Source organism: Lolium perenne, chromosome 2 (assembly GCF_019359855.2).
Source record: "Lolium perenne isolate Kyuss_39 chromosome 2, Kyuss_2.0, whole genome shotgun sequence".
Lineage (NCBI taxonomy): Eukaryota > Viridiplantae > Streptophyta > Magnoliopsida > Poales > Poaceae > Lolium > Lolium perenne.
Genome location: NC_067245.2, coordinates 304,167,656 through 304,194,592, shown reverse-complemented (window position 1 = coordinate 304,194,592; position 26,937 = coordinate 304,167,656). Strand labels below are relative to the sequence as shown.

The 26,937-nt window shown below is 42.7% G+C and overlaps 1 protein-coding gene and 1 long non-coding RNA gene across 3 annotated transcripts; one reads left to right on the top strand and one right to left on the bottom strand.

Moving 5' to 3' along the window:
- Positions 1 to 10,551: 10,551 nt before the first annotated feature.
- Positions 10,552 to 12,410, bottom strand: LOC127329663 (uncharacterized). Of its 2 annotated transcripts, none has more exons than XR_011752798.1 (2): positions 11,794 to 12,410; positions 10,552 to 10,861 (listed from the first exon to the last, which is right to left on the bottom strand). It is a non-coding gene; the product is annotated as an uncharacterized lncRNA (long non-coding RNA). The 2 variants fall into 2 exon arrangements; XR_011752799.1 differs by having other exon boundaries at positions 11,800 to 12,410.
- A 930-nt stretch (positions 12,411 to 13,340) lies between these two features.
- On the top strand, positions 13,341 to 15,222 carry LOC127336977 (malonyl-CoA:anthocyanidin 5-O-glucoside-6''-O-malonyltransferase). Its single transcript, XM_051363839.2, has 2 exons — positions 13,341 to 14,199; positions 14,297 to 15,222. Exons 1-2 carry the CDS (start codon positions 13,552 to 13,554, stop codon positions 14,963 to 14,965), a joined length of 1,317 nt encoding a protein of 438 aa, XP_051219799.1. The 5' UTR covers positions 13,341 to 13,551; the 3' UTR covers positions 14,966 to 15,222.
- Positions 15,223 to 26,937: the final 11,715 nt, after the last annotated feature.

Below are 26,937 nucleotides of genomic sequence, written 5' to 3'. Positions count from 1 at the left end.
GCCCAAGAAGAACATGTTGATGTAAACTTCATTAAAAATAATAATTTCAACAACAATGCTTACCGGAACAATTCTAGTAACAACTATAGGCCATATCCTTATAATAATGGTAACGGCTATGGTAATTCTTATGGGAATTCTTACAATAATAATAGGAACACACCCCCTGGACTTGAAGCCATGCTTAAAGAATTTATTAGTACACAAACTGCTTTTAACAAATCTGTTGAAGAAAAGCTTGGGAAAATTGATATACTTGCTTCTAAAGTCGATAGTCTTGCTGCTGATGTTGATCTTTTAAAATCGAAAGTTATGCCTAGTGAAAATCATCATAATAAAATTGTTACTACAGAAAATGCCATCCAAGTTAGAATTAATGAGAATATAAGATTGATGGCCGAATTGCGTGCTAGGCGGGAAAGAGAAGAAAATAAAAAAGAAGATAATATAGCTAAAGTTTGGACTATAACCACCACTAGTAATGCTAATGCTACACAAGTTGCTGCACCTCCTAGTAATAATAATAAAAGAATTGGTGTTAGCAATGTTTCCACTTCTAATGCAAAGCGCGAGAAACTGCACAAATCGCTAAACTGCTGAAACTGCCTGTGATAAAACTGCTGAAATTTTTTCCAACATTGGGGATGATGATCCCATTGCTTTAGATTATAATGGTTTGAATTTTGATGATTGCAACATATCCGAAGTTATAAAGTTCTTACAAAAACTTGCTTAAAGTCCTAATGCTAGTGCTATAAATTTGGCTTTCACGCAACATATTACAAATGCTCTCATAAAAGCTAGAGAGGAGAAATTAGAGCGCGAAGCTTCTATTTCTAGAAAGCTAGAGGATGGTTGGGAGCCCATCATTAAGATGAAGGTCAATTACTTTGATTGTAATGCTTTATGTGATCTTGGTGCAAGTATTTCTGTTATGCCTAAGAAAATTTATAATATGCTTGACTTGCCACCGCTGAAAAATTGTTATTTGGATGTTAATCTTGCTGATCATTCTACAAAGAAACCTTTGGGGAAAGTTGATAATGTTCGCATTACCGTTAACAATATCCTTGTCCCCGTTGATTTTGTTGTCTTGGATATTGAATGCAATGCATCTTGTCCCATTATATTGGGAAGACCTTTTCTTCGAATTGTTGGTGCTATCATTGATATGAAGGAAGGTAATATTAAATATCAATTTCCTCTCAAGAAAGGTATGGAACACTTCCCTAGAAAGAGAATGAAGTTACCTTTTGATTCTATTATTAGAACAAATTATGATGTTGACACTTCGTCTCTTGATAATACTTGATACACACTTTCTGCGCCTAGCTGAAAGGCGTTAAAGAAAAGCGCTTATGGGAGACAACCCATGTTTTTACTACAGTACTTTGTTTTTATTTTGTGTCTTGGAAGTTGTTTACTACTGTAGAAACCTCTCCTTATCTTAGTTTAGTGTTTTGTTGTGCCAAGTAAAGTCGTTGATAGCAAAGTTCATACTAGATTTGGATTACTGCGCAGAAACAGATTTCTTTGCTGTCACGAATCTGGGCAAAATTCTATGTAGGTAACTCAGACAATTATGCCAATTTACGTGAGTGATCCTCAGATATGCACACAACTTTCATTCAATTTGAGCATTTTCATTTGAGCAAGTCTGGTGCCTCAATAAAATTCGTCAATACGAACTGTTCTGTTTTGACAGATTCTGCCTTTTATTTCGCATTGCCTGTTTTGTTATGTTCGATGGATATTTTGATTCCATTGACTTTCAGTAGCTTTTTGCAATGTCCAGAAGTGTTAAGAATGATTATGTCACCTCTGAACATGTATATTTTGATTGTGCACTAACCCTCTAATGAGTTGTTCTAAGTTTGGTGTGGAGGAAATTTTCAAGGATCAAGAGAGGGAGATGATACAACATGATCAAGGAGAGTGAAAGCTCTAAGCTTGGGGATGCCCCGGTGGTTCACCCCTGCATATATCAAGAAGACTCAAGCGTCTAAGCTTGGGGATGCCCAAGGCATCCCCTTCTTCATCGACAATATTATCAGGTTCCTCCCCTGAAACTATATTTTTATTCCATCACAGCTTATGTGCTTTACTTGGAGCGTCTGTTTGTTTTTGTTTTTGTTTTGTTTGAATAAAATGGATCCTAGCATTCCTTGTGTGGGAGAGAGACACGCTCCGCTGTTGCATATGGACAAGTATATCCTTAGGCTTTACTCATAGTATTCATGGCGAAGTTTCTTCTTCGTTAAATTGTTATATGGTTGGAATTGGAAAATGATACATGTAGTAAATTGCTATAATGTCTTGGATAATGTGATACTTGGCAATTGTTGTGCTCATGTTTAAGCTCTTGCATTATATACTTTGCACCTATTAATGAAGAAATACATAGAGCATGCTAAAATTTGGTTTGCATATTTGGTTTCTCTAAAGTCTAGATAATTTCTAGTATTGAGTTTGAACAACAAGGAAGACGGTGTAGAGTCTTATAATGTTTTCAATATGTCTTTTATGTGATTTTTGCTGCACCGCTTCATCCTTGTGTTTGTTTCAAATAGCCTTGCTAGCCTAAACCATGTATCGAGAGGGAATACTTCTCATGCATCCCAAATACTTGAGCCAACCACTATGCCATTTGTGTCCACCATACCTACCTACTACATGGTATTTCTCCGCCATTCCAAAGTAAATTGCTTGAGTGCTACCTTTAAATTTCCATTCTTCACCTTTACAATATATAGCTCATGGGACAAATAGCTTAAAAACTATTGTGGTATTGAATATGTACTTATGCACTTTATCTCTTATTAAGTTGCTCGTTGTGCGATAACCATGTTCCTGGGGACGCCATCAACTACTCTTTGTTGAATATCATGTGAGTTGCTATGCATGTTCGTCTTGTCTGAAGTAAGAGCGATCTACCACCTTATGGTTAGAGCATGCATATTGTTAGAAAAGAACATTGGGCCGCTAACTAAAGCCATGATCCATGGTGGAAGTTTCAGTTTTGGACATATATCATCAATCTCATATGAGAAAATTAATTGTTGCTACATGCTTATGCATAAAAGAGGAGTCCATTATCTGTTGTCTATGTTGTCCCGGTATGGATGTCTAAGTTGAGAATAATCAATAGCGAGAAATCCGATGCGAGCTTTCTCCTTAGACCTTTGTACAGGCGGCATAGAGGTACCCCTTTGTGACACTTGGTTAAAACATGTGCATTGGGATGATCCCGGTAGTCCAAGCTAATTAGGACAAGGTGCGGGCACTATTAGTATACTATGCATGAGGCTTGCAACTTGTAAGATATTATTTACATGATACATATGCTTTATTACTACCGTTGACAAAATTGTTTCTTGTTTTCAAAATCAAAGCTCTAGCACAAATATAGCAATCGATGCTTTCCTCTTTGAAGGACCTTTCTTTTACTTTTATTGTTGAGTCAGTTCACCAATTTCTCTCCACCTCAAGAAGCAAACACTTGTGTGAACTGTGCATTGATTCCTACATACTTGCATATTGCACTGGTTATATTACTCTATGTTGACAATATCCATGAGATATACATGTTACAAGTTGAAAGCAACCGCTGAAACTTAATCTTCCTTTGTGTTGCTTCAATGCTTCTACTATGAATTATTGCTTTATGAGTTAACTCTTATGCAAGACTTATTGATGCTTGTCTTGAAGTACTATTCATGAAAAGTCTTTGCTATATGATTCATTTGTTTACTCATGTCATATACATTGTTTTGATTGCTGCATTCACTACATATGCTTTACAAATAGTATGATCAAGGTTATGGTGGCATGTCACTCCAGAAATTATCTTTGTTTATCGTTTACCTGCTCGGGACGAGCAGAAACTAAGCTTGGGGATGCTGATACGTCTCCGACGTATCGATAATTTCTTATGTTCCATGCCACATTATTGATGATATCTACATGTTTTATGCACACTTTATGTCATATTCGTGCATTTTCTGGAACTAACCTATTAACAAGATGCCGAAGTGCCAGTTGCTGTTTTCTTTGTTTTTGGTTTCAGAAATCCTAGTAAGGAAATATTCTCGGAATTGGACGAAATCAACGCCCAGGGTCCTATTTTGCCACGAAGCTTCCAGAAGACCGAAGAGGAGACGAAGTGGGGCCACGAGGTGGCCAAACCATAGGGCGGCGCGGCCCAAGCCCTGGCCGCGCCGACCTATGGTGTGGGCCCCTCGTGACGCCCCTCGACCTGCCCTTCCGCCTACAAATAGCCTTCGTCGCGAAACCCCCGTGCATCGAGAACCACGATACGGAAAACCTTCCAGAGACGCCGCCGCCGCCAATCCCATCTCGGGGGATTCAGGAGATCGCCTCCGGCACCCTGCCGGAGAGGGGAATCATCTCCCGGAGGACTCTACGCCGCCATGGTCGCCTCCGGAGTGATGAGTGAGTAGTCTACCCCTGGACTATGGGTCCATAGCAGTAGCTAGATGGTTGTCTTCTCCTCATTGTGCTTAATTGTCGGGTCTTGTGAGCTGCCGAACATGATCAAGATCATCTATCTGTAATTCTATATGTTGTGTTTGTTGGGATCCGATGAATAGAGAATACTTGTTATGTTGATTATCAATTTATATCTATGTGTTGTTTATGATCTTGCATGCTCTCCGTTACTAGTAGATGCTCTGGCCAAGTAGATGCTTGTAACTCCAAGAGGGGGTATTTATGCTCGATAGTGGGTTCATGCCTCCGTGAATCTGGGGAAGTGACAGAAATCTCTAAGATTATGGATGTGTTGTTGCCACTAGGGATAAAACATTGGTGCTATGTTTGAGGATGTAGTTACTGATTACATTACGCGCAATACTTAATGCAATTGTCTGTTGTTAGCAACTTAATACTGGAGGGGGTTCGGATGATAACCTGAAGGTGGACTTTTTAGGCATAGATGCATGCTGGATAGCGGTCTATGTACTTTGTCGTAATGCCCAATTAAATCCCACTATACTCATCATAATATGTATGTGCATGGTCATGCCCTCTCTATTTATCAATTGCCCAACTGTAATTTGTTCACCCAACATGCTGTTTATCTTATGGGAGAGACACCTCTAGTGAACTGTGGACCCTGGTCCAATTCTCTATACTGAAATACAATCTACTGCAATACTTGTTCTACTATTTTTTGCAAACAATCATCTTCCACACTATACATCTAATCCTTTGTTACAGCAAGCCGGTGAGATTGACAACCTCGCTGTTACGTTGGGGCAAAGTACTTTGGTTGTGTTGTGCAGGTTCCACGTTGGCGCCGGAATCCCTGGTGTTGCGCCGCACTACATCTCGCCGCCATCAACCTTCAACGTGCTTCTTGGCTCCTACTGGTTCGATAAACCTTGGTTTCATACTGAGGGAAAACTTGCCGCTGTACGCATCACACCTTCCTCTTGGGGTTCCCAACGGACGTGTGCTGTACACGCCATCATGGTTGACAATAAACGGTTTCATTGAGAGTACCATTAAGAAAGGCATTTTTAACATCAAGTTGGTGAATAGGCCAAGATGAAGAAACTGCAAGACTGAGGATGATGCGAATAGTACTTGACTTGACAACAGGGGAGAAGGTTTCATCAAAATCAATTCCTTGTTGTTGAGAAAGACCCATCAGAGTTATACTTATATATGACGAAATACCCACTTCCCCGAGACAATATTGGCACCGGATGGTTTAGGAACAAGAGTCCATGTATTATTTTGAATAAGAGCATCAAATTCATCTTTCATGGCCGAGTGCCATAATGGATCAAGAAGAGCACGTTTGTAGGAGCTTGGGATAGGTGAGATCGATGGAGTAGCTGAGAGATTGAGAAAACATCGGGGAATATGAAAACCCTTTTTACCACGAGCGCACATGACATGATCATTGGTAGGGATAGGTATGGGAACGACATTAGTAAGAAGTGGATTAGTTACTAAAGAAGAAGGTGTAGTGGACGCGGGAGAGACTGAGTTAGAGGACGTGCTGACAGGAGAATCTGCTGCGGCAGGAGAAGGTGAAGAAGTGGGGTGCCGCGGGCTCACGGCAGGCTGCCACGGGCTCTCGGCAGGAGGTGGTGTTGCCGTGGCAAGGGCTCGGCTGCCACGGCAGGAGTTTCGGTAGGCACTAAAAGATGACGCGCTATGGGGGTAGGTGACGTTGAAATAGAGTTAGGGATCGGTGGGGACTGAACGACTGAAAATGGAAAAGTATTTTCATCGAAGGTGATATGACGGGATATAAAAACACGACCAGAGGAAGGATCAAAACATCGAGATCCTTTGTGATCATCGGATGGACCTAAGTATATGCATGGAAAAGATATTGTAGCTAGTTTATCGGCGACGGTAGAGGAGGTGTTAGGAAAACATAGACAGCCAAAAACATGCAAATCAAAATAATCGGGGTGAGATAGAAAGAGAGATTGAAAGGGAGAATAAAGAGGACATGTTTTAGTTGGTCGTATGTTTAAAAGATATGTGGCTATCCGTAGAGCTTATGCCCAAAAAGGTGGTGAAAGAGATGCTTGGATTAGTAGGGTGCGTAAGATGTAATTGATAGAACGAAGAGAACGTTCAGCCTTGCTGTTTTGAGAAGATGTGTATGGGCAGGAAAAATGAAAGAGGATGCCTTGGGAGAGAAATAAATTTCGATTTTGGTTATTATCAAATTCTTTTCCATTGTCACATTGGATGAAATGAATTGGGAGACCAAAATGAGTTAGAACATATTGCCTAAAATTAATGAAAAGTTTGTGAACATCAGATTTGGCACGAAGAGGGAATGTCCAAACATAGTGAGAGTAATCATCTAAAATAACAAGATAATATTTGAACCCTGAAACACTTGGGACGGGAGAGGTCCATAAATCACAATGTAATAATTCAAATGGAAAAGTACTAGATGTAGTTGATGTGCCAAAAGGTATTCTAATATGTTTGCCGCATTGACAGGCATTACAAACAGAGGGATCATGAGAAGAACTAGAACTAGGGATGCTAAACTCTTGCAACATGGATGCCACGGTAGTTTTATTGGGGTGACCGAGATGACGATGCCATAGGTCGACGGAGGCAATCATGGCTTGAGATGTGGAGGTGGGTGCGCCATAGAGAGGATAGAGATCGCCCGAACTATTGTAACGAGCGAGGACCGCCCCCATTTTCAGATCCTTCACAGATAAACCAAAGGGATCAAATTCTGTGGAAATATTATTGTCAATGGTGAATTGAAGAACATATATTATATTTTTAATTAATGATATTTTTAATTAACGATGGAGCAACTAAAATATTTCGAAGGATAAAATTTGGTAGATTTTTTAAAATTTGTTTGGATTAATGATATAAGAGTGGCCGGTGCATGATATTGAAATAGAGGATCCATCGCCAATGGTGATGATAGAAAAGGGATATGAGGAACAAGTTGACAGAAAATCCATGTTTGAAGACATATGCGAGGAAGCACTAGAATCAAAAATCCAATCCGTTCCTTCATGGTTGTTGAGTGTGAAATTGATCGTGGCAGCGAGGAAGGCGGCTTGGTCCTAGCTTGGTGGAGAGATTGATGGAGCGAGAGACGTAGGCATGTACTGAAGAGCCGTAGGAGCGTGGTACATGTGGGGCAGCGATGTCGGCGGAGCCATGTATTGCTGCGGTGACATCATGTACGTCGGTGAAGCCTGGGCGGTGTAGACCTGCTGCGGAGGACGTGCGCCGATGGAGGGGCGGAGGTCGGGACTCCAATGCCCGGTGTAAGTCGGTGGAGCGCCGTATGGAGAGGGGGGCGACCAGGGCATCAGCCAGGCCTGAACGAAACCCGTCCATGGGTCATGCTGCAGTGGCCAAGGGGCCATGGCGGAGGGCGGTGGCGGCGCTGGTGATCTCGGCGCGGGTGGAGCTGGTGCAGGAGCAGGTGGCCGCGGCGGAGGAGTCGGCGCTGGAGCGGGTGGCCGATATACGGGATTTTTGCCACGGTAGTTGGGGCTCGGACGCCATCCAGGAGGGGTCGTTGGTGGTGTAGCAGGGGTAGGCAGTAGGGGCGGGCGAAGCACCGTGTGAAACACCTGCGCAGGACGTGCGGCCTTGCGAGCTTGATTTTGAGCTTCGAGTTGCAAAATAGATCGCACTTCAGCGAAAGTTGGGTAAGGTTTTAGCAGCGGGATGAAGGCGACTTGCGTCTTAAATTGATCGCCGAGACCGACGAGAAGGGCGTTGATGAGGGTGCAGTCATCGACGTGATCACCGAGTTCCCGAAGTTCGTCACCGATGGCCTTGATGCGTTGGCAGAAGACGGTGACGGGGGAGTCGCCTTGAGTACTGGTACGGAGCTCGATATGAAGAGCGTTACGCGCGAGTCGGAGTTGTCCCGAAAGAGCTGTTGAAGAGCGGACCATAGTTGGGCAGCCGTGGCGTCGTCGGTGGAGACCAGGTTGAAGAGCTCGGTGGATATCCTGGTGTAGATCCATTGAATGACGGTGAGGTCATCCTTGACCCAGCGTGGATCGGCGGGCCGTGGTGTCGAGGCGAGGTTGATGTGATCGCGGAGGCCGCAGCGACCGAGATGAACATGGAAGAGGTGGCGCCAATGGTAAAAGTTATGCTTGGAGAGATCGAGGACGATCGGGACGAACAGAGAGACGTCGGCGATCGTGTCGGCTAGGGTAAGTTGTGGGGGCTGTGAATTTTGTTGTGGATTTTGGTGGAGAGTAGAGGTAGAGGAAGAAGATAGATTGGCGCCCGCGGCGGGGCGCGCCTCGGCCGCGGTCTAGAGTGGACGCGTCGGCGGAGTGGGCGGAGCCATCTAGGTGCGGAAAACCTAGGCGTCTGATACCATGATAGTTTGGAAGAATAATAACTTGTGTTGATTTAGACAATATTACAATGTTTATATATAAGAGAGGAGGGGGGTCGGCCGGTCTAGGGTTAGGCCCAAACTGATTTAGGCCAGAGTCCTAACATAACACAAAACAAATTCTAATACAAAGCTTAATGTATAGCTTTTTTGTGTGTCATCAAAATGGCACAACCACCATGTTGTAAATTTGATATGATCTAGAGTCCATCATGGCACAAAAAAAATGCACTGGCTAGCACCAGGGTTTAGGCTGAATGATGTATGTTGTAATATCATCATCAAGGGCCCAAACTTATCGAGTGTTGTATTTTCTCATCTAACAAAAATTAAGATGACATGCGCATTTAAGATATCGGTTTTGCTATATCTCAGTCAACTGGGATTTTCTTAAGTCTAAGTCACTTGTAAAAAAGTACTTGAGTTGTACTTTTCTGTTAAAATAGTGCAATTGCACTTTTCTACCAGAAATGTGCAACTGAACCGAGTTGCACTTTTCTTTAAGGGCCGTGCTAGAACGAGGTCGACCTCGTTTTCTACCAAACGCGAGGTCGGTCGGACCAATGTATAGTTACCATAAATAGTATTGCGTGGGATCTCACGCTTTCCAGAATTAGAAAGCACCGGTTGGCTCGTGGAGCTAATCGTGTGCAGCAATTGAAGGGCTCGAAGCACGGAACAATTGGTCCAAATGCTCCTCTTTCTACCTACCACGCATAGGATTTTGCTGTACCACCAGCATCGGATCCCCTTTTCTTCTCCGGAACAGTGAAATTTCTGAGTTACATCTGGTTCTTCTCTCACCCCCAAAATCTCATAGAACAAGGGAAAACCATGTAAAGGACAACATAAACAGAAGAAGGAAGTAACATCTACTCCCCGGTCCTTTTTAATTGACTCAAATTTAGTATAAAGTTGTACTAAATCCTAGTCAATCAAAAGAGACCGGAGTAGATCACATCTTCACAGAATCTCCCCCTCCATTGGGAACAGATTATGTCCAAGTTTTCCACCACTTTTCTCTACAAAATTTTACCAGTTCCATCCATTATTTTTGCTGATCTGGAGTTAAATTTGATATGTTCATTCTCCTTCATTGTTTATTCATTAAGATATGAACATGCTGAAAAAAACAATGTCATGTTACATCTACTGAACATCATATAGATCTGTGCGTGTTGGAACCTTAATTATAGATCACATCCTATCATTGGATAACTTTTCTTAAAGAACTAGGGTGGTGCTGTGGATTGACTATAAATTAGAGGAAACCAGAACTCTAAACCGTTACATGTAACATGATGTGACTAAAAATGATTACAGTATATGAAAAGTAACATCTAGAAAATATACACGATAAAAATATTAAATTACCGCTCCTAGTTGTTAACTTTTTTCAGCTGATGTAACTGAAAAAACAGAAGATGGGACAGTATACTAGTACTACGAGAAGTGACCTTTATTGTAGCTACATATAGTAATCTGGTAGCATGTAAACATGCTTGAAAAAGGAATCGATGACATCCTGCGAAATATAATGAGGATTGGTAGCAGATATATGGCTGCACAGTGGAAACAGTAATGAAACATTTGTATTCAGTGCTTGCAAAAAAGAAAAGAAAATAAAATAAAGAACATGTAACTGGAAAGGGGTGTAGAATACGGATGTATCATAGTTTGACATTACAAAGCACACCATAGTTCATAGTGGATCTCGTCCACATTAGGGGCAAAAAAAAATTCAATAAGTACAGATATCCATCAAACAATTGTCGACAACGATGTAATACATCTCAGATGGATCGATTTAACATGTCTTTCTAAAACTTACTTTCTGTCTTTGATGAGACTGTCTTGCAAAACTTCCTCCCTGCCTGCCTTATAGCTGCACTCGCCATTCTTGACTGCAAATCACACCATGCACCTTCTTAATAAAAAAGAATGGTGATGCATTGCTAGGTGTACCTATTTGGATGACCGTGTATCAGAATCTAAATCTGTTTGTATACATGACCATGCCTAAATGGCACATCCTATTTGTATATGACATTTGAGAACACAGTAATTGAAAACAAAGTAATTCAGATGGATCATATGAAAGATTATAGGGCTTTTGTTACATCTTTTTAACTAATTTTTCGTCAGATGGAAGTTGCATGATTGATAAGTGTACATAATAGATAGCAATGTATCTACATCTTTTTTTGGCTCAGATTCCAGATAAATATAGCTACATATTGTATATCAAAAAGTAATGTAGCTACATATACTAGCTCGTATTCCAATAGTTAGTAGATGTAGCGACTTCAAAAAATAAATGTAGCTACATCTATTAATTCTTGAGAAAAAGACCTCCATCTGGTAAATCAGATAGCAAGAAAAATACAAAACCTAGTACTTAAAAAATAGCTACACCTACTAACACTTTGAAAGTAAATGTAGCCACATTTACCCATGTGAACTACATAGAGCCTAGTACCTTAAAAGATAGCTTATAATGTGCTCCATCTACCAAAAACTTGCACCTAAAAATCAATTATTGGAGGGATATTTACAATTAAGTTCAGCAAGAGATGCTAATTTCCAAAGTACGGACCGGATAAATATTGTTCCATTTAACGATTGTTTCCATATTCTACCACTTCATTTTTTTCAAGAGTTTCACATGTTTGCATGTAACATATAATGCAGATGTAGTTAACCATAAATTTATCACGGTAAATAAACTATGAGAATGTAAACGGAGACAAAAGTAACCATACTTAAGTGTTACATGCCTACTACATAAATTTTATTTCATGAGGATGTTCCAGATCTGCTACATGTAACACACAAAAAAAAACTCCTCAAGCGAAGATCCATGTGCAACTACTACATCCCTCGATAGGAAATCATACCTTTACCAGAAGACGTAGCTTGGGCTGGGTGGTTGCAGCCGGTGAAGCAAAGATCTAGCCGAGGAAGTGAAGATGTGGTCGTGGAAGCGTTGATGTAGCCGGATACGCGGGCAAGATACAATGTAGCGGGAGAAGCCAATGAAGAATTAACGGGCGCAGAGATGTAGCCGGACAAGCTAATGAATAAGCAACAGGTACGGCCACGAGTCAGCCAAGCCAGATACACAAGGATGTAGCAGGGGACACGTCGCCTTCAACAGAGGATGAACGATACCACAGGCGACACCGCGATGTAACTAATCCATCATTCTCTCTCATTGCTGCAAGAGGACGTAGCTAGTTCTTGTTTTGTAAAATTGGGAGCCTTAAAATTCTAGCATCTCTAATCACAACGGTTTCATTAAGGACAAGAAAAATAGTAGTAGAAATCGCAAATCTGACCGCCTAGAGCTTACACGACCAGGTGCCTAGATCTTGCAGATCGAAAAGGTACGAAGAATGAGGAGATTCGCAAAGGAAATTTCTACTATCTCCTACTGAAGTAATTAATCACAACACGCAAGAAATCACTCATACTCTACTTCCATCTTTTCCCCTCAAGCAAAGTGTTCCTTAGTCCTTACAGTGGATGTAACCAGAGACACGGTGGATGGGGATGTAGCAGGAAGCGGCCGCTGGCGCGAGGAAGTGGCCGCCGGCGCGACGATGAGGCCGCCAGCGCGAGGAAGTGACCACCGGCGCGAGGAAGTAGGCGCCGGCGCGATGACGAGGCCGCCGGCACAAGGAAATGGCCGCAGTGAGCAAGCTGCCGCCGCGAGGAAGCGTCCTCCGTCGGGACGAAGCTTCCGTCGCCAGGAGGAAGCTGCCCCCACCGCGAGGAAGCAGATGGGGCCGACGAATCTCTCCCCCAACGCTGCGAATCGCCGATGAAATCGAGCAAAAATGGGGAACGACTCTCTTCCACAGCACAAACCACATCTGCGTGCTGGGGGCGCTGGGGCGACCGACAGGCACCGCTCGCACCGTCCGATCGCGATCGCGCGGCCGCGAAAGGTGACCTCGCTGTAAGCGCATAATGAGGTCGACAGAGTAATAGAATTCGTGTTTCTTTAAACTGCAGTTGCACTTTTCTGAGGTAACTGAGACTTAAGAAAATCTCAGTTAATTTAGACATAGACACATCCTTAAGATATTTGTGTGGGGAATTCTACATTGTCCGATTCCTTGTTTGGGAGTTCTAGCGAGAGGTCTTCTACGATGTAATTTACTAATCTTATGAGGGTGTAGTATTAAGTTATATTCACCGTTAATTTCAGGGGTATTCTCGGCAACTCAAAGGGTAAAAAAATCATGACACAGATTTGATTTGATTTGTTAACAACAAAGTGCAATCTGTCAGATCACGATTGATATTCCAAGGATACTTATCATGGCACAGATTTTGAAGCATAAATGAGGGCCTGCAATAAGCCGACGACTGAATTACATACTCGTTCCAGTCATCACTTACATCATCATCCACATTACATCGTCTATTTCCGCACGTCTGCCAAAAGAGGACGAGACGAACATGTGTGCTACTGTAAATTCTTGACAAATATAAGGCGCCGTGCACCACCAGCCTTGCTCGAATCCTATTCTTGTCAATCCTCATGTGGCGCCGAACACACTGAAACCAGGGGCGCTGCACCACTTAGCCAAGCGATCGGGTAACTTTGTTTTTTATCTCACACCTTGTTGCTCTATCCAGTCTACCCCATGTCGCCAGTCAGAATTATCGGCGCCAGCTACGTCGGCGTGCCGGCGACGGCCGAGCTGCCGCCGGAGCCCATCAAGCTCACCGCGATGGAGTCACTGTGGGTCGTCATCCCGATGCTGCAGCACGTCCTGCTGTACCACGGCGCTGACATGCCGCCCTTCGACGACATTCTCCAGTCCCTCAAGTCCTCCCTCGCCACGACTTTGCGCACCTTCGCGCCGCTCGCCGGCAGGCTTGTCCACCTCAAGGACACGGGCGAGGTGGGCATCAGCTGCTCCCCATCCGACGGCGTCAGGTTCGTCGTCGCCGAGTCCGACGCCGACATCCGCCGCCTCGCCGGCGACGAGGAGCACGACGTGCGCGTTCTCGAGGGGCTCGTGCCGGAGGTGGACATGAGCGAGCTGCCCACCCCCGTGCTCGCCGTGCAGGCCACGCGATTCCAGGGCGGCTTCGCTGTCGGACTGACCGTGCACCACGGCGTGGCTGACGGGCGGTCGCTCTGGACCTTCGTGGAGGCGTGGGCGTCCGCGTGCCGTGGCGAGATACCGGCGGCGACGCCGACTTTCGACCGCTCCCTCGTCAAGCTACCCGGTGGCCAAGAGCTAGCCAGCAGCACCTTGCGGAAGATCGCGCCAAATTTGCCGTCGGTACGTTACGTTGTTGTTCCTCTGTTTCATAGTAGCCTTCGCCGACAGCTCGGACGCGTTTGACAGCTAGTACCTGTTTGTTCCCGTTTGCGCGCAGGCGGCACTGCCATCGCCCATCGGAGAAGACCTCACGAGCTTCACCCGCCGGACGTTCACCTTGGACGCGCAGGACATCCAGCGCCTCAAGCAGCGCATCGTCCAACTCGGCGAAGCCCACGGCACGCCCCTGCCTCGTCCGCCATCCGCCTTCGCCGCCATTGTGGCGCTGGCATGGACGTCCTACGCCCGCTGCAAGCCGTTCGCCGCCGACGACGATCTGCTGCTCTTCTTCTTCGCCGACACCCGCGACCGCCTCGACCCTCCCGTCGACGCGGGCTACATAGGCGTGTGCCTCGCCGGGTGCACCGCGACGCTCCCCGCAGCTGAGCTCCGCGGCGAGCGTGCCTTGGCTGCTGCGACGTTGGCGGTGCAGGACGAGATCAACAAGATGAAGGAGGACCCAGTGGCTGGGTGGAATTTCATGAACCCAGCCCTCTGGGCATCTTTAGACCGGATGATGAACATATCAGGCTCGCCTGGCTTCAGGGCGTACCAGATCGCCGACTTCGGGTGGGGAAAGCCAAGACGGACCGAGAATATCAGGATGAACGGAGATGGTCAGGTGGCCATGATGCGCGCCGGCGATGGCCAAGGCGTGCAGGTATCGGTCTCACTGCTCCAGGCGGCACAGATGGACGAGTTCAAGTCTCACTTTCTCATGTTTTAGAGTGATATGATACACCATTATTTTTTGATGGGGCTACTGCTAGCAGCCTAGCACTCACACCAGGTTGACAGAAATATTATAAGCACATGTGGAATTAAATTTCAAGCATTCAGAGATGCTTAAGAGGATAGTGTTAACATGGTACCCGGATCAAATCCTAATTTGACGCTTTGGTGTTTTATAAAGACGGGAAAATAGGGTGTTTGTGGGTGCGCGCTTATAGGAATTTATTTTCAAGCATACACAGATAACATACTATTTCTTTGTTGAGCGACAATAGGCATCTAGTGTCGATTCTCATCTAACAAAAGTTAATAAGATATGCACATCTATAGTTTTGTACCATCGAATACATAATAAATGTTGTAGATTTACTACAAAGATACTACAATTTTACACTAAATCTCTGACATTTATTGTGATAGTGTATTTTTAGGCGTTACGAAATCCTTGTATTGCTTCCTTTATTTCTCTAAAAAAATTGGATAGGAGGAATTATGATTTTACCTCTAGAGTCTAACTAGGGTATCACAGGCTCTGCACACAAATAGATTAATGGATAGATTCATTATTATGTGATGATGCATATGCTAGCCCACGCGCACTACCGAGCTATTTATCTGAGCCGTTAGCCTTCTAGTGTGACTAATGGATCGTCGCATGTAGGCCGGGATCTACAAGATTTTGGGCCCCTGAAACTCATGAGCCATGTGTCATCGCACAAGATGCACTCCCGCTCGCTCGGGCCAGCATGAAACATAGTGATTTCGTGTACGGAACCAAATCATTTCTCTTTATACCTTCTTGCACCACAGGTACCGCCACCCTCAAAATATAGCGGGGAAGACTTATGTAGGATCAGGTCTTAGATAGGATCTATGAGAATAATTTTTGCAAAAAGACAAAACATATTCAAAAATTCTGAAAAAAAATCACAACACATCTATGTTATCTATGCAACACCAAAAAATTGCAACTTCAAATTCGACATACATTTAGAGGGAAAAAAAGATAAATCTGAGTGTGAATAATATGAAATTAGAATTTGTCTTTTTGGTTTCTCCAAATGTAGATCAGATTTTAAGCTGAAATTTCTTGAAAGTTGTAGATACAACCTATATGCATGTTGTTTATTATTTTCAGATTTTTTGGCATGTTCAAAATATGTTTTTTGTGAGTTGATCCTAGCTAATGGAAAGATCCTATACAACTCTCTCCCAAAATATCGCGAGCATAGTGTCAGGCTCCACTCCCCTCCTCTAAACATTCGTATAGGGCGTGACTATTTATGACACATTCTCCACATGAATGTTGTTCCAAAAATATCAACGGCAGGGACCGTTTGAACAAGAAAAACCAGTGCTAGTACAATAATTGTCTGCCTGTGGTCTCGTTTTTGTTGAGTGTTCCGTGACCAATTTAAAGCATCACCCACAGCGTAGTCGGAGCACATCTCGATCTGGACACTGCTGCGCGCTAGTCATAAGTTTTTGCAATGGCATCTTCAACAGGCCGACATATTTCAGACGTCCGAAATATCCGTTTGTGTCGGCTCGCGGACGACATGCGATCCAGGAGAACGTTTGCGTCAGGTATCTCCAGCGGTACGGACGTATTTTTTTAGCGCAGACAGCGTTAAGGTCGTTAATGGCGGTTTAACGTCCCGTCAAGGCCTGCCGCCAGCGATTACCGGTTTCCGCGCGACGACGGTTGTTCCCGCGCTTGCCCAATACATTGGCAAGTTTCGCCGGCATTTCGCGCACGCGGGCAACACCGTTTCTCGCCTCGCCGTGGCTATATATGGTGGACACCGGCGGGGGTGACGGGCACACCTCAATCTAAACCCTACCATCCATCCATGGCCGAGCACAACCTTAGCTGGGATCAGGTTGTTCAGATGTGCCGCCAAGCCCACCCGGAGGACAAGTAGCTAGTCGCCGATGCTTTTCAGGCCGAGCAGCTGGGCCTAGAGGCGGCGGAGGCGGAGGTTGCGGAGGCGGAGGCGGCAGAGCGCGCGCAAGGGCGTGAGCGCCTTGCTGCGGCCAGGGCGGAAATCGCCCACGCCAGGGCCGAGCTCGCTGATACGTCCAATTTGCATCACTATTTTATATCATAATTTGCTGTTATTCATTGATATATTTCATATTGGGACACAATACTTATGTTATTTCATCTATTTTGCATGTTTCATCATTATTGGAGGATCAAGCACCGGAGCCAGGATTCTGCTGGAAAAAGCACCGTCAGAACGCAATATTTCGGAAGATCAACTGTGGAAGGAAATTATACCAAAAATCCTATTTTTCAAGATGACGAAGGAAGCCAGAAGGAGGAGCCAGGAGGACCCAGGGTGGGCCCACACCATAGGGCGGCGCGGCCCATGGCCTGGCCGCGCCACCATGTGGTGTGGGGGCCCCACACCCCCTTGCGCCTCCTTGTCTTCGCGAAACCCTCCGTCCCGAACACCTAAGCCACAGAGGGTACCTCGCGAAGAGTTACAGCCGCCTCTGCGGGGCGGAGAACACCAGAGAGAAAGAGCTCTCCGGCGGGCGTGAATCCGCCAGGAAATTCCCTCCGGGAGGGGGAAATCGACGCCATCGTCACCGTCATCGAGCTGGACATCATCTCCATCACCATCATCATCATCTCCACCATCATCACCGCCGTCTCCACCGCTGGACACCGTCACCGCCGTAGCAATTTGGGTTTGATCTTGATTGTTTGATAGGGGAAACTCTCCCGGTATCGATCTCTACTTGTTGTTGATGCTATTGAGTGAAACCATTGAACCAAGTTTATGTTCAGATTGTTATTCATCATCATATCACCTCTTATCATGTTCCATATGATGTCTCGTGAGTAGTTCGTTTAGTTCTTGAGGACATGGGTGAAGTCTAAATGTTAGTAGTGAACTATGGTTGAGTAATATTCAATGGTATGATATTTAAGTTGTGGTGTTATTCTTCTAGTGGTGTCATGTGAACGTCGACTACATGACACTTCACCATTTATGGGCCTAGGGGAATGCATCTTGTATTCGTTTGCCAATTGCGGGGTTGCCGGAGTGACAGAAACCTAAACCCCCGTTGGTATATCGATGCGGGGAGGGATCGCGAGGATCTCAGAGTTTAAGGCTGTGGTTAGATTTATTCTTAATTACTTTCTTGTAGTTGCGGATGCTTGCAAGGGGTATAATCACAAGTATGTATTAGTCCTAGGAAGGGCGGTACATTAGCATAGGTTCACCCACACAACACTTATCATAACAATGAAGATTATTTAGCCGTATGTAGCGAAAGCACTAGACTAAAATCCCGTGTGTCCTCGAGAACGTTTGGTCATTATAAGTAAACAAACCGGCTTGTCCTTTGTGCTAAAAAGGATTGGGCCACTCGCTGCAATTGTTACTCTCGCACTTTACTTACTCGTACTTTATTCAACTGTTACATCAAAAACCCCTGAATACTTGTCTGTGAGCATTTACAGTGAATCCTTCATCGAAACTGCTTGTCAACACCTTCTGCTCCTCGTTGGGATCGACATTCTTACTTATCGAAAATATTACGATACACCCCCTATGCTTGTGGGTCATCAAGACTATTTTCTGGCGCCGTTGCCGAGGAGTGAAGCGCTATTGGTAAGTGGAATTGGTAAGGAAAACCTTTACTGTTTGTGCTGATTTTATTTCTGCCTGCTGCTATAGGTCATTATGGAGAGATCTTCTCTTCAATTTTTATTTGGGAAATCTACTACTACTGCAACGGTAGTGGATGAGGCGCCAGGTGAGGAAGTGATACCATACAAAATACCTATAAAAATCATTGAACGTGTTATGGATAACCGCTATGAAGGGGATGGAACTGTCCACCCTGGAGATCATTTATTGTTCTTACATGAATTATGCGGTTTATTCAAGTGTGCAGGTATTGCTATGGATGAAGTGAGGAAGAAACTATTCTCTTTATCGCTGTCTGGTAAAGCGGCGCATTGGTATAAATTACTGGATAATGGGGACTCTCTTGAATGGAATGATATTGTGCCCCGGTTTTATTCTAAGTTCTATCCTCCAAGTGAAATTCACAAGGATCGGAATCGCATATATAATTTTTAGCCTCATGATGGAGAGAGTATTGCCCAAGCTTGGGGGAGATTGAAGTCTTTAATGCTCAAATGCCCCATTCATGAGCTTCCTGGTAATGTTATTATTGATAATTTCTATGCAAGACTTTCTTTTCAAGACAAGACCTTGCTGGATACTTCTTGTTCTGGATCATTTACACGCAACAAACAAGAGTTTAAAAGGGACCTTCTTGATCGGATCCAAGAAAATACTGAAGGTTGGGAGAACGACAAGGACAGAGAATCAGGTATACTTTATGATTATAAATGCATCGAAGCTTTTATGGATACTGATAAATTTCGTAATATGAGTGCTACATATGGTCTTGATTCTCAAGTTGCTGCAAATCTTTTTAAAGCTTTTGCCTCTCATTATGAATTGCCAAAGAAGAATTTTGATAAGTATCATGAACCGTATAAAGATAAAATTGATTCATCTATTAATAAATGCACTGTAGTTGAAACTGCTGATCATGTTATTCCTGAAGCTTATATTGAAAAAACTCCTTTCCCTGCTAAAATGAAGGAGTACTCTGTTATAAATAGTGCGGTTCATAAAAGTGAAAAGAAACCTGTAGAACCTGAAGAACAAATAAAAGTTGAACTGCTTTGTTGCAATAGTTAAAGATCTTGTGACTGAAAATGTGGAGGATGGTCATATTATTTTCTGTGAAGATGCTTCTAATATTGTTTCACATCCTAATAAACCCAAACAAGCTAGTGTTCCTATGCTATCTGTTAGAATTGGTGATCATTGCTATTATGGATTATGTGATATTGGTGCAAGTGTTAGTGCTATTCCTTATGAGCTTTACACGGAGATTATGCACGAAATTGATTCTTGTGAACTTGAAGATATTGATGTGGTTATTCAGCTGGCTAATAGAGAAACTATTTCTCCAATTGGTATTGTTCGAGATGTGGAAGTTTTATGCGGTAAGATTAAATATCCTGCTGACTTTTTGGTACTTGGTTCTGCTGCTAGTGATTATTGTCCTATTATTTTTGGTAGACCTTTTCTAAATACTTGTGGAGCTATTATAGATTGCAAGAAAGAGAAAATTTTGACTAAATTTGCTGGTGAATCTTATGAGTTTAACTTCTCTAAATTTACCAAAACTCCTTATAAAGCTGATTTGCCTAGTGATGATTTTAAAATGGAACAGTGTGCATCTATTGTTCTTGTTCCTAACAATCCTTTGCAGCAACATTTGGAGGATAGCGAGAGTGAAGTTTTTAGGAAAGAAAGAGATGAGCTTGAGGAAATTTTTCTTCGCCAACCTATTCTCAAGCATGATTTACCGGTGGAAGATTTGGGTACAACACCGCCACCAAAGGAAGATCCTGTTTTTGAATTAAAGCCTTTGCCTGATAATCTTAAATATGCTCATATTGATGATAAGAAAATATATCCTGTTATTATTAGTTCTAAGCTTTCAGAGATTGAGGAAGAAAGGTTATTGGAAATATTGAAGAAGCACCGAGGAGCTATTGGCTACACTCTTGATGATTTGAAAGGGATTTCTCCTTCTATTTGCCAACATGCTATTAATATGGAAGATGATGCAAAGCCTGTTGTTGAACATCAGCGTCGTCTAATTCCGAAGATGAAGGAAGTGGTAAGGAATGAGGTATTAAGACTTCTTGAAGCTGGTATTATATATCCTATTGCTGATAGTAGATGGGTTAGTCCTGTGCATTGCGTTCCCAAGAAAGGAGGAATGACTGTTGTGCCTAATGATAATGATGAGCTCATCCCTCAAAGAGTAGTTGTAGGGTATAGAATGTGCATTGATTTTCGAAAAGTTAATAAAGTTACTAAGAAAGATCATTACCCTTTACCATTTATTGATCAAATGCTAGAAAGATTGTCTAAAAATACTCATTTTTGTTTTCTTGATGGTTATTCTGGATTTTCACAAATTGATGTTAAAGCTAAAGATCAAGAGAAAACCACTTTCACTTGTCCCTATGGAACTTATGCTTATAGACGTATGCCTTTTGGTTTATGTAATGCTCCTGCTACTTTTCAAAGATGCATGTCTGCTATTTTTCATGGTTTTTGTGAGAGTATTGTAGAGGTATTCATGGATGATTTTTCCGTCTATGGGAATTCTTTTGATAGTTGCTTGCGAAACCTTGATAAAGTTTTGCAGAGATGTGAAGAAACTAACCTTGTTCTTAATTGGGAGAAATGCCACTTTATGGTTAATAAAGGAATTGTATTGGGACATAAAATTTCTGAGAGAGGTATTGAAGTTGATAGAGCTAAAGTTGAAGCAATTGAGAAGATGCCCTATCCTAGAGATGTTAAAGGTATTCGTAGTGTTCTTGGTCATGCTAGGTTTTATAGGAGATTTATTAAAGATTTCTCCAAGATTTCAAAACCTCTTACTAATCTTCTTCAAAAAGATGTACCATTTGTTTTTGATGATGATTGTAAGGAAGCTTTTGAAACTCTAAAGAAAGCCTTAACAACTGCTCCTATAGTTGAACCTCCTGATTGGAATTTACCCTTTGAGATTATGTGTGATGATAGTGATTTTGTTGTAGGCGCTGTTCTTGGACAGTGAGTAGATAAAAAATTGAATGTTATTCATTATGCTAGTAAAACTCTTGATGCTGCTCAAAGAAATTATGCTACAACTGAAAAAGAATTATTAGCTGTAGTCTTTGCTTGTGATAAATTTAGATCTTATATTGTTGATTCAAAAGTTACTATTCATACTGATCATGCTGCAATTAGATACCTTATGACAAAGAAAGATGCTAAGCCGAGGCTTATTAGATGGGTACTTCTTTTGCAAGAATTTGATTTACATATTGTAGATAGGAAAGGTGCTGATAATCCTGTTGCTGATAATTTGTCTAGATTGGAAAATATTGCTTATGATCCTGTTCCTGTTAATGATAGTTTTCCAAATGAACAATTGGCTGTAATAAAGGTGAGCTCGCGAGACAGTCCTTGGTATGCTGATTATGCTAACTTTATTGTTTCCAAGTACTTGCCTCCAACCTTTTCAGCTCAGCAAAGGAGGAAATTCTTTTATGACTTGAGGCATTATTTCTGGGATGACCCACACTTATATAAAGAAGGAGTGGATGGTATTATGCGAAGGTGTGTTCCCGAATATGAACAACAAGAGATATTGAGTAAATGTCATGGTAGTGCTTATGGAGGACATCACGCCGGAGAAAGAACCGCGCAAAAGGTTCTACAATCAGGTTTTTATTGGCCAACTCTCTTCATAGATGCGAGAAAGTTTATTTTATCTTGTGATGAATGCCAAAGGGCTGGTAATATCTCCAGACGTAATGAAATGCCTATGAATTATACTCTTGTTATTGCACCGTTTGATTGTTGGGGATTTGACTTCATGGGACCTTTTCCGTCTTCAGAAGGTAACACTCATATACTTGTTGCTGTTGATTATGTTACTAAATGGGTGGAAGCAATACCTACAAAAAGTACTGATGGTGAGACCTCTTTAAGAATGCTTTTAGACATTATTTTTCCTAGATTTGGAGTGCCTAGATATATTATGACTGATGGAGGTTCTCATTTTATTCATGGAGGTTTTAGAAAAACTCTTGCTAAGTATGGTATTAATCATAGAATTGCTTCCGCTTATCATCCTCAAACTAGTGGTCAAGTGGAATTATCAAATAGAAAAATTAAATCTATTTTGGGAAAGACCGTTAATAAAACTAGAAAGAATTGGGCTAGTAAATTGAAGGATGCACTATGGGCTTATAGAACTGCTTATAAAAATCCCATGGGAATGTCACCTTATAAAATGGTTTATGGGAAAGCTTGTCATTTACCTTTAGAACTAGAGCACAAAGCTTATTGGGCTGTTAGAGAATTAAATAAAGATCCTAAACTTGCCGGTGATAAGAGGTTGTTGCAATTAAGTTCTCTAGATGAATGGAGAAGTGAAGCTTATGAAAATGCTAAACTCTTTAAAGAGAAAGTTAAAAAATGGCATGATAGGAGGATTATCAAAAGAGAATTTAATATTGGGGATAAAGTCCTATTGTATCGGTCTCGTCTCGCATTCTTTGCGTGGAAATTACTCTCGAAATGGGAAGGACCATATGTTGTCGAGGAGGTGTATCGTTCAGGAGCAATCAAAATTAGCTCTCTCCAAGGCAATGCTACGCAAGTGGTGAATGGACAAAGACTCAAGCATTATATCTCAGGTGATTCTTATAATGTTGATGTTGATATTATTCAAGTGGAAACACCAGAGGCTTTCATCAAAGGGCAAATTGACAGTCCGCCAGAACTCGACTTTAAATAGGTAACAGTACTGGTAATGAAAAGTACGCAATTTACTTTTCGAACAATATTTTTGCTGTTTTTGGAAAATATGAAAAATTACGAGTTCGAAACGGAGTGGAAAGGACGCACGAGGGGGTGCCACCATAGGCCGGCGCGGCCTGGCCTGGGCCCGCGCCGCCCTATGGTTTGGCCGCCTCGTCGCCCCTTTCCGACTCTGGTTCGATCTGGTACTTTCCGTTTGTCGTGAAAATATTTGCTATATAATCCCCCGGACCCCTGGAGGTCCGTATATCGTTTTCTCGACGTGTTTTGTTTCGAGCTGTTTCTGCCAGGATCTGTTTTCGGTCTAGAAGCACCATGTCCTCCAACAACAAGGGCAAGGGGCTTTCGGAGGAAGAAGTGAAGAAGGTGCCATCAAGACAAGAGCAGCAAGCCGGCGGGAGCAAGCAAATCTTGGTGGGATCTGTTGACACTCGACGTTCTTTTTCTCATAACCTGCATGGACCTTTACCACCCGCTCTGAGCCTCGACTCCTTCCCTATGTTGGAAGAAGTTCTACGGACTACCGATGAGTTTTGTGATCAATATCGGGCTCTAAGAAGAGAAGTGGAGATACTCCAAGAGGAGAATTGCCGTCTCCGAAGAATGCTGGAATACCACTCGATTCGCATCACAAGGTCATCATCGCCAATTTCAGATAACAATGAATCTCTTCGAATCTTAGTGCAGAATTGTCAAGCCGAGAAACTGAAGTTGAAGGAGTTCTGTAAGAAGCGCGGGAGGAGTTCATCACCATCATCGCCAAAGGAGTAATTCATCATCGGTATTGGCATCCCCTTGGTTTGTTCCAAGCTTGGGGGAGTGCCGCGGTATCACATCATCACTACCTTTTACTTTTTATTGTCAAGTAGTGTCATATCATGAGTAGGGAAGTTATCATATAAGATGGGTTGCAGTTTGGAAGTATCTCTCCTGTAGTTGGTTATTTATGTATCCCTTGGTGTGAGTTATCGTTATGGAATATTAATGAGAAGTCTTATCATTTACATATTGCACATCTTATTTTAGTTTGCAAATCTCTACTATATGATTTACCTTGTCATTAGTATTGGTATCACTTTGGGAGCATTGAATAAATCTATTTGGTTTTGGCAAACTTAGCATTGGTCAATAGCAACAACACTTTGAGGTTTAAGTAGAAAAGAGAAATACATGTAGATGTTTCATTGTCTTTCTTTCTTGTTAGCTCATAGCTTATTATTCTGAAGTTAAAATTGTTTGTGCTTACAAGGAAGATGCATGATTGTTTCTATCACATGTATATTTGTTTGTTTCCCTCAACTCTTATGCTTGCTATTTAACCTTGCTAGCCAAAAACCTGTACTGAGAGGGAATACTTCTCGTGCATCCAAACCTTAGCCCAAACCTATGCCATTTGTGTCCACCATACCTACCTACTATATGGTATTTTCTGCCATTCCAAGTAAATACTTCATGTGCTACCTTTAAACAATTCAAAACTTAGTATCTCTTATTTGTGTCAATGTTTTATAGCTCATGAGGAAGTATGTGGTATTTTATCTTTCAATCTTGTTGGGCAACTTTCACCAATGGACTAGTGGCTTCATCCGTTTATCCAATAATTTTGCAAAAAGAGCTGGCAATGGGATTCCCAGTCCCAAATTAATCAAACCAAATAGACACTCCTCCATGGTATGTGATTGATGGACGGCACCCGAAGGATTCGGTTAGCCATGGCTTGTGTAAGCAAAGGTTGGGGGGAGTGTCATCATCATAATAAAACTAAAATAAAAAGGCACTCCTTCATGGTATGAGATTGTTGGCAGGCACCCGAGGATTCGGTTAGCCATGGTTTGTGAAAGAAAGGTTGGAAGGAGTGCCACACAAAATAAAAATAAAATGGGAGCCGCTCTTTGAAGGTTTGTCTGGCAAGGGGGTTAGAGTACCCGCTACCAGTCGTTGACAACAACAAACACCTCTCAAAATGTTACTTTTATTCTCTTTGTATGATTGCAAAACTGAAAAAGCTCTAGCACATGATTTAATCCCTGTTTCCCTCTGCGAAGGGCCTGTCTTTTACTTTATGTTGAGTCAGTAAACCTATTTCCCTCCATCTCAAGCAAGCATTTGAGTAGTTGTGATCAAACCATTATATTGTGATTTGCTTCGTCATGTCTTTTATTCTTCCTTGTTTAGTACAAGTTTTATCTGAATGAATATAGCTTTGCAAGTTATCAATGATCATGAAGAGACCATTATGATTGAGTATGCAAGTTGTGCCTTATAAACTTTAACATGAGAACGCTGCTCAATGAGATAAGTATAATCTGTTAATTGTTCTCTGACCAAGAACGAAGTTTGCCATCACCAATTACGATTTCTTATGCACCTTTATTTGTGATTACCTTATACTTGTTTCAAGTTGAGTTATATGAGGAAGTTGACTACTATAATGTCTTGTGCGAATGAATATGATGCTTCTTGTCCGTATTTCATTTATCGACTCTTCACTCCATAAACATGTGGTCCTGTTTATCGAGCTCAGTTTCGCTTGGGGACAAGCGAAGTCTAAGCTTGGGGGGAGTTGATACGTCCAATTTGCATCACTATTTTATATCATAATTTGCTATTATTCATTGATATATTTTATATTGGGACACAATACTTATGTTATTTCATCTATTTTGCATGTTTCATCATTATTGGAGGATCAAGCACCGGAGCCAGGATTCTGCTGGAAAAAGCACCGTCAGAACGCAATATTTCGGAAGATCAACTGTGGAAGGAAATTATACCAAAAATCCTATTTTTCAAGATGACGAAGGAAGCCAGAAGGAGGAACCAGGAGGACCCAGGGTGGGCCCACACCATAGGGCGGCGCGGCCCATGGCCTGGCCGCGCCACCATGTGGTGTGGGGGCCCCACAGCCCCTTTCGCCTCCTTTTCTTCGTGAAACCCTTCGTCCCGAAAACCTAAGCCACAGAGGGTACCTCGCGAAGAGTTACAGCCGCCTCTGCGGGGCGGAGAACACCAGAGAGAAAAGAGCTCTCCGGGCGGGGAATCCGCCGGGGAAATTCCCTCCGGGAGGGGGAAATCGACGCCATCGTCACCGTCATCGAGCTGGACATCATCTCCATCACCATCATCATCATCTCCACCATCATCACCGCCGTCTCCACCGCTGGACACCGTCACCGCCGTAGCAATTTGGGTTTGATCTTGATTGTTTGATAGGGGAAACTCTCCCGGTATCGATCTCTACTTGTTGTTGATGCTATTGAGTGAAACCATTGAACCAAGTTTATGTTCAGATTGTTATTCATCATCATATCACCTCTGATCATGTTCCATATGATGTCTCGTGAGTAGTTCGTTTAGTTCTTGAGGACATGGGTGAAGTCTAAATGTTAGTAGTGAACTATGGTTGAGTAATATTCAATGGTATGATATTTAAGTTGTGGTGTTATTCTTCTAGTGGTGTCATGTGAACGTCGACTACATGACACTTCACCATTTATGGGCCTAGGGGAATGCATCTTGTATTCGT

Excerpts from the sequence above, each read along its gene's own strand:
- LOC127336977 (XM_051363839.2), top strand. The coding sequence starts at position 13,552 with ATGTCGCCAGTCAGAATTATCGGCGCCAGCTACGTCGGCGTGCCGGCG. Across the intron at positions 14,200-14,296 it reads TCGCGCCAAATTTGCCGTCG|GCGGCACTGCCATCGCCCAT; the intron begins GTACGTTACGTT and ends GTTTGCGCGCAG.